We start from the raw sequence: 8,265 nt of genomic DNA, 5'->3' as shown, positions 1-8,265 counted from the left end.
CATTGCAGGTGGTGTCTTTTGTTATTCTTTGTATCAACTATTTTATTAAAATTATACATGTTAAACTTCACGTTTAAATATAAGATCTTGATTGGCTTATACGAAGGAGACAATTGTACCATGGCTGAGTGGGAGACACTTTTTGTTTTTTGCTCTTTGGCACATAACCCATTTCAATTCTCAATTTTATACAAACGAATATAAATTGTGTACCTTGTTAAATTTGTGGTTTACTTTCTCCCACAAAATTAAAACAAATTATTACCACACAAATGATAATTGATCCACAGTCTCCCATGTGATTTGTCTAATTGTATTTATTTTTTAAAACAGTATAAGGGTATTTAAAAGAGCATAAGCTTCAAGTTAGACAAATGTCATGAATATTTGTTTGGCCAAAATTTGTTAAATTAACAGTAAAGAATTCGACCTAATGTGAATTTGTACTTATGTGAACTCTTTTGCTAAAAATTAGTTACGCATGCAATTGGTATGCTCAACCATTTAAAAGGAAAAATACATTAAAAGTTTAACAAGGGTGATCCATTTCGTCTCCTGATGAATTGATCCGAAAAATAATCAGCATTCTGATACATGTAAATACAATAGATAAAATAATTTGTTTTTACCTGTGGCTACATCAGTGAGGATTCAGAAACAATTAACGATACAGTAAATTAAACTGGATTGCAATCATTTATTTCCATAGTAACTTTGTCTTGTAAACAAAGAATGTTTATTATGTCTATCATATTAGATTTGGTGTTTAGCGTAGTAGGAGATGTGGTTAAAACGATATAGGGGATACAACCACAATACAGACATTTCAACAGTTACGGACAACTTGCTTCATTTGTCATTGTTTAGTTTTAACCCAAACACATGAAAAAGACCTCAATCAACAAACAAATTTATATGTAATCAATTTATTTTTATATTTTCTTTGCCTTTTTTGCGTTTTTTTTCCCTTAGGGTTTGACTGAAAAAGATTAAAACAAATTAATTTTATTTATAATTACAATCACTAGTTATCAAATATTCAGCTTCCGTTCCAATGAAATTATGCGGTTTTGTTGTTTGAATATGACGTTTTAGCAATCAATCGATGAAAAATAGTTATACAATACTAACTTTTTTCATTTTCAAAGATTTTAAGAAACAAAATAAAAATTTACAAACCAGTTACTTTTATCCTGTAAAAAAAGGATTCTATTAGGTGTTGAAAATGAAAATTTATAGAATTTCATAATTGATGTACTGATTGAATACCTAAATATATTGAGTTCCTCATAGGACCACCACATTTTCGAGTCAACTCTCCAGCGCAGTTCATGTTACAATCTGATTCTTGTACTCTTGGATACATTTGGTTTTTAAAACATTTCCACAAGAACATTGTATCCTATACTGAAAATGAAAAAAAATTAAATGAAAATTATGTACAAACTTATTGAGATTTGTCTGCAAAACAAAGTGAAACCATTTGAAACAAAAATAAATTGAAGAAGCGATCAATGGAAAAAAAGTTATCTTTAAAATGATTGTTTTTTCAGAACAGTCAGAGGGAAAATATATATGATCATTAGTTTTGCTAAAGTGTTTACAAGTTTTAATGATATAACTATTGTTTTTATGTTTACTTAACAATAGAAAGATATAACAGTTCATAGTTTGCCAATCACACTGTATCATGCATAGTACACGTATGTAATTACAGAAACAAAATTCCTGTAATATGTAACTAAAGGTTGCACTTTGTAAATACAGCTGTTTCTCAAACCACGCCTCTTTAGGAGAGATTTAGAATATTCATAGAAAATTTATTGTGTTTACATACTAGTTTCCAGTCATGCTCTCTGTATTCCATCTCATAGAGACATAACTTGGGAAAGTTACCAGTATATATACATGTGCATATTGTTTAGATTGAAATATGTGGTAACCCTTCATTCGAGGTAGGGGTAGTTAAGAAATTTAGTGTTAGTTTAAATTCTGAAAAGTTCAGGATATATAAACGTTGAAAATATGCCGCACAGCCCTATATTTTGACCTTTGAAAAAAAAATAAGTGCATATGAACCTTCAATTCTAGGATAAGATTTTGTTCAAAACTTCATAGTAAAAGTGGTACAGTTTTAGCCGTAAGAGGGGTTCCTTTGGGAAATTGCATTGTCAATATTTACAGAAATGCAACCTAAACGGTGTTATTAAAACTTCTCTAAAGCATTTGATCAGCCGTCCATCATGCTTAGTCACAAACTACTTCTTTTTTGTAAGAAAAAATTATCAGACCAAGAAATGGAGTTCTGAACAAGCGTCCCAGTAATTCCCAAGTATTTTATACAAAAAGTTAAATGCCTTTAATAATTTAGCCATGTTATGACCGCTAAGTTTATCCCTAACAAATTAATTGAAACGACACGTTTAATAATTTCTTGCGTCGTCTCGGGTCATTGAATTGTCATGGTTAATGAAAAATGTATAAATTTATTTAGACAATTACTAGTCAAGTCTGCGCAATGTGTAAAGAGTTCCCAAGACCCCACTATAAAAAATAAAAAAATTATGATCTATTTTACAAATAACAAAAACATGTTACTACATATTTAGAATAGTTGAGGATTAAAGATTTAACAAGTCCTGAAAGGAACTGTAATAACACATGCACGATATGTTCTGTAATAACCCTATAGAGTTACATCCCTGACTCCAGAATGAGCCGTAATTGCATTACATGTGCTACTGCAGTGCAAACATGCATTTGTTGCAACCTTGACACTTTCTTTGTCTGTATTGCCTCAGCACTTTCCTTCTTTCGAAACATCTTGCAACAAGTTTAAACATTCACTTTTTAATTTTTTTAATGTACACTAAATTGATATGGCGTCTTTGTTTATGCATTAGGAATATCTTTCAAACATATTTAGGAACAAACGTAGATCAAATACTGTGTGCATTTTATCATTGAGAGCTGAATAAAAATGCATACTTAAATATTGGGAAATGATGTGTTTTGTAATTGATGTTTACTTAAAAATCAAGTTATACATGTTATAAAATAAAATATATAGAGAGCCGTGGTGTATTGGTTAGTGCATTGAACAACAAACAAAAAGGTTCCTGGTTCGATTCCCGTTCCGGGATGAACATTTCAGGAACTGGTTTTCGGCCCTCCCTTGATAGCATCAGCGAGTATGGTCTTGAGGAAACGATGATAGGAAGGGGACGATACAAAGCTGTCCCTTGTTAACAGAAAGCAATATCTCTTCCACGCTAAAGATACCATTGTAAATTTCGAAAAAGAGCAGCATAATGCTGCTACAAGGCAGCACTCGCATCCGCAAAGTGTTGTCTCCCAATCCACTATAAAAAGATATAGTGAAATTAAATAAATAAATCAAAAAAAGATAACCATGACATTTAAACGGTGCACACACATTTTTCTAGCCGTAGTGTTTTCATGTACATACTAGGTAAAATGTAACCTACCTGTAAGCCTGTGTACTTATATCCTTTGCAAAGTTCACGACATTTAGCCAGGGTTATAGAATTTCCGATGTTTGATTGTTTGTGTTTTAGATGTCTATTATTATCATCCTTATAACATCCAATGTAACCTAAATTTAAAATATAAAAAAATGACATGATCTTAAACAATCAAAATTATGTAATGATATGTAGGATTTATTTTAGAAACAAACATTGTGCAATCCTTTATTGCATTGATTTTTCTCTTAAATATTTCAGTAAAATGCTGATTCTGAATCAGTAAAATGTACAAATAAGAAGTATAGAAATATCAGCAACTGAAGTGCTATTAAAATTATCAATAAATTGTACTCTCGGCAGATTATTTTCACAGTATGACTGAATAACTATGATCTTTTCAAATGTTTTTAAATAAAAAAAATCAGATTATATATTATAATTAAGACATACAATTACGGAAAAAAGACATGTTCAATTATCGTTGGAACAATTAACGAACTTTCAACGGTTTCTATATGCATTGCACAAGGTTCTGTCAATTCGATAGACTGAAAACATCCAAGCTGACACCTTTTGTCGTTTAGTTATCGTTAAAGCAGAAACATAAAAAAAATGCATAAAAATATTGAATAATTCTGTGTGCATTGTTTGATATTTTTTTGAAAAGTTTAACCAGAAAATATTTACAAACCATAATTAGGCTGTTTGGCAGCTGCTTTAAGCAAACCATTAACAGCCTTACTGATGTCTGTTAAACTGGATTTTATCGCAGAAATGCTGTCACTGTTATCCTTTGAAACTGTCTTCATTTTATTCAATTGATACTCCATCTCATTTTTAAACAAGTATGATTTTGAATTGTCTATCAAAAAGCCACTAATTGGTATTTCTTTCCCTGCATTCAATGTGATACTGACTGGTTTGTGTTTTCTTAGACTTGTAACTATTGCAAGAAGTTGGATGAACGCAACGAGAACAAAAAAAATCTTCATACTGTCAATCGACCAGGAAGCATGGAAAACTTTATTCTAGTATTATAAAACATAATATACATATTGCATGCAAAGGAATTGATTTACTTATGCAGGTGTTGTGTGATACATGACTATTTGTATATGTATTGATTACATATGTTGGTAATTAATACAAAGGTTATATAAGACAAATCAACCAAAACCTAACTTGCAACATAATTTGGTCATTCAAATTGGTGGTCTTTTTTTGAATGAATACCCAAAATACCTGAATAATGTCGTTTTTGAAAATGGTTCTTTTATGAAAATACATCAAAGATATCAAGATGGGCATTAAATATGCCAAACATGTGCTTCTTTTGCAGAAGGGGTAACTGATCATACTTCATTGATTTTGTCTCCCGTGACGGAGTTAAAAAGTGCGACATTTGTATGCTGTTTCCGGTGTTGGCAGCGGATATACAAGAACTCGACCCGCTCCCTAAGTCATGTTTATAGACTTTAAAACTTTTGCGTAGGTTTACTGTTTGAGTTTGAAATTATAACCGGTTCATACTGAATCACTAATTGTAGCGGTCGTTGATATTTTGTATACATTTGTATAAACATTGACATATCTCTGAGTTTATTTGACCCTTCACGCATGGCTTATTGACCCATCTTTTGGGCTTAGTTTACATGTATTAGATTGGGTTCAGGTTTGTTTAAACAGAACTACTAACGATAAGTCAATGGTATTTGTTATGCAGTTGTATAAGCATTGGTACATCTTAGTTCGTTGGAGATTGTTTAGCCATAAACCTTCAGTCATGGTTCATTGACTTTGAATATTTGCAAAACGTACATGTTGAAGTGATGCAATGTTAATTTCAACATTTGCATTATCGATATTGGAAAAAAGGCAACAGTTACTATTAATACATTGCTTTGTTAGAACTGGATCGCTCGCCACAATATTTAAAAATGTACCATTTATAGTCGAAAACTTTATGAATGTGTTTGTCAGATTCCTGACCGGCTGCTGTCTTATTGAAATGTACGCCAACATCTCCATTTCATGTACAAATATCCAAACAATAAAATGCTGTATTATTGATATTTGGCACATTATTGAATTATCAAAATATATCAAGACCTAAAATTAAGGTAAAGTGCATATTTAGTTTTTGGAAAATTTTAAAGAAATCTTTTGAATAACTTCTTTGTTGATTTGGCTTTTTTAACTCAATTTTTTACTTCTGTAGATGAAACATGCGTTTTCCAAAAATACAAAATTTCAACCCTTGTATCTATGATGAGTTTATTTTCAATCTAGACGTTTCCATATGAAAAATATTAAAACGAATTATTTTGGCAATAAATATTTATAAAGATTGAATCATGAATAGTTTTTGCCTTTAAATAGATAAAAAAAAGTAATCCAATAATAAAGACAGATTACATGTATGGATATGAAAAATTAACCTTTGACACCCTACAACCTTCATCTACAGAATAATATACACACTTGTATTGATCAACAATCAGTGCTTGAATTGGAATTAACAATATATAATTCATGTCACTTCATTTAGAACAAGAAACTTGTGCAGTCTTTCACCATTCCTCACACTGAAATACAATGTAGGATTAAAATCAGGCACACAACTCTTCCAATTTTTCGACCATGTGAATTGAACACTTTGATATATATTTTACAGTCATAGTTACATATTATAGGTGTTCAGAAATGAATTGATAACTATCATAATTTCTTTTGCAAGTGCAAGGAAAACATAATGGGAGTTCATCCTGAAAAATCCTCGAACCAACAGACATTGCATATGCAGTATTATATGCAGTGACAAAACCAGAATATGTACGAGGTTATGAAATATTGGTGGAACCGAGAAGGCCCCTGGTTGATACATAATCAATTAACCGACAATTGTGTATTATTCCAATTTTTTAAAACTCAGGAAAAGCATTGAATTCAAAATATTTGATACAACCAACAATTAATCGTGTTCAAGGACAATAATTTATTTCAATAAAAGAAAACACAGGAAAAACATTAGATTCAAAAGTTTTGTCAAGAAAGTAATTTTGAAATCGTCAAATTATATGGATATGACTAGAATATTTGAATGATTTTGAATTTTAACAATATTAGCTGCGTTAGATAGAAAGTAAACTTATGCAAATAAATATAATACATCTGTTTACTATTATTGGGTTGAAAATATCTATATGCATTGTCTATTACTGTGGAGTTAATTGAGTTGATACACAAACCTTACAAACAGACCTTAATTCAGCCTATTAGTTGATATTGGAATGTTCTAAAAATCAATTCTAACATGACGTCCTTTAAACACTTTGAGTACACACCCGTGGTAAAATATGAACATATTGTTAGGGCTGTTCCGATTGTTCTCCCACGTCATATGATTTTTTATGAATGGGCTACCCGACGTCATAGAACAATGACGTCAGAATGTTAGCATTTTACGGGAAAATCAATGCTTGTGAAACGGAAAATCATTACAACAAGGAAATGTAAACAAACGATGCTAAAATGTGATATAAGCCATTTTTTTTAAACATATAAAACATAAGTAAATATTCATGATTAAATTCATCCAAAACTATCTAAATACGTTATTGTAAAAAGTTTAAGCATGTCACTAATTCAGTTTGCTCCGTTCTTCTACACCAAACTTATAGTGCGTTTATTTATGGGAACGGCAAATATTTGCATCCACATAGACTGCTTCGATCCAAAATTATTGCCGTATTTTTCCTATTAGAATCGAAATAATTCACGGGGGCTTGAATATATCTAGATTTTACCACGGGTTGTCCCTTTATGCCGATATTTTACATCTCGCTATCTCTCAGGGTAAAATATTTGTCATAAAGGGACAACCCGTGGTAAAATCACGATATATTCAAGCCCCAATGAATTATTTCTTAATTAAAGTCACATACATGTACACGTTTATGTGCACTTGCATACAGTTCATTCCTATGTGATGCAGCATATATGATACGTTATAGTTTGTATGTTAGAAATGTAAGGCATTAATTGCAATTTTAAGCTATGAAAAAGGCACCAATAACTTTTTCAAAGAATCATCTGCTTTCAAGCAAAATTATATATTTGTTTTAAGAAAACAGAAATTTGGAATTATTTTAGCAGATTTTTGTGTTAAAACTTGTGTTCAATAAATACAATACAAAATATAAATATTTGAACATTTTGAGACACACTTGTTTACAGTTTCTGGATTGGCCAACCAACTTGTTTTTCACAGAAAATGTTTTGTACTTGGCCCTCTCTAATGGAATTTTAGCAATTATCAATTTACAACTCCTATTGATGGTTATGTTTTAAGAAATGCAATCAATCAATATAACAGAAGTGAGCCTCCTTTCGTTACTATAGCTACTATGTAGTAAATACTTATGAATTAAGGAGGTAGACCGTGGTTAAGGGAAATAACTCTTAAAATCATCAGTAAGTCAGTGTCAACCATTTTCATAAATATATTCTAAGCTTCTAGGTTATATAGATTATTTCAAATCTGTTTCAGGTAAGTGCTTAAAATACACTGATGATACTTGACTGTTACAAACGCATAACTGATTTAAAGAGTTATCTCCCTGAACCAAAGTCTACCCCCTTAAATTACCTTGTTTATTATGCTAGAAATACCAAGTCTTTCAAACTTAATTATGGTTATGAAATAAAATGTTTGCACTATATTTTACTCTTGTTATATTGAAGGCCTTATTGTTCTGATGTATGCATACATTGTTAC

At 30.7% G+C, this 8,265-nt stretch overlaps 1 protein-coding gene across 2 annotated transcripts in view; it reads right to left on the bottom strand.

Annotated features, from left to right (window-relative positions):
* Nucleotides 1-941: 941 nt before the first annotated feature.
* The window catches only part of LOC134695782 (uncharacterized), a 179,998-nt gene continuing 172,674 nt past the window's right edge, over nucleotides 942-8,265 (bottom strand). Inside the window, exons 1-4 of one of the 2 annotated variants that reach the window (XM_063557194.1) lie at nucleotides 4,180-4,356; nucleotides 3,489-3,616; nucleotides 1,270-1,407; nucleotides 942-979 (exon numbers count right to left, since the gene is read on the bottom strand). In XM_063557194.1, the coding sequence (XP_063413264.1) occupies nucleotides 1,330-1,407; nucleotides 3,489-3,616; nucleotides 4,180-4,318 (345 nt within the window). In that variant the 5' untranslated portion in view covers nucleotides 4,319-4,356 and the 3' untranslated portion in view covers nucleotides 942-979; nucleotides 1,270-1,329. Of the gene's footprint in view, nucleotides 980-1,269; nucleotides 1,408-3,488; nucleotides 3,617-4,179; nucleotides 4,357-8,265 lie in introns of those variants that run through there. The other variant, XM_063557193.1, reaches the window with a different exon arrangement.

The sequence above is a fragment of the Mytilus trossulus genome, chromosome 14 (genome assembly GCF_036588685.1).
Source record: "Mytilus trossulus isolate FHL-02 chromosome 14, PNRI_Mtr1.1.1.hap1, whole genome shotgun sequence".
In the NCBI taxonomy this organism is placed as follows: Eukaryota; Metazoa; Mollusca; class Bivalvia; order Mytilida; family Mytilidae; genus Mytilus; species Mytilus trossulus.
This window is presented reverse-complemented; position numbering and strand designations above follow the sequence as displayed.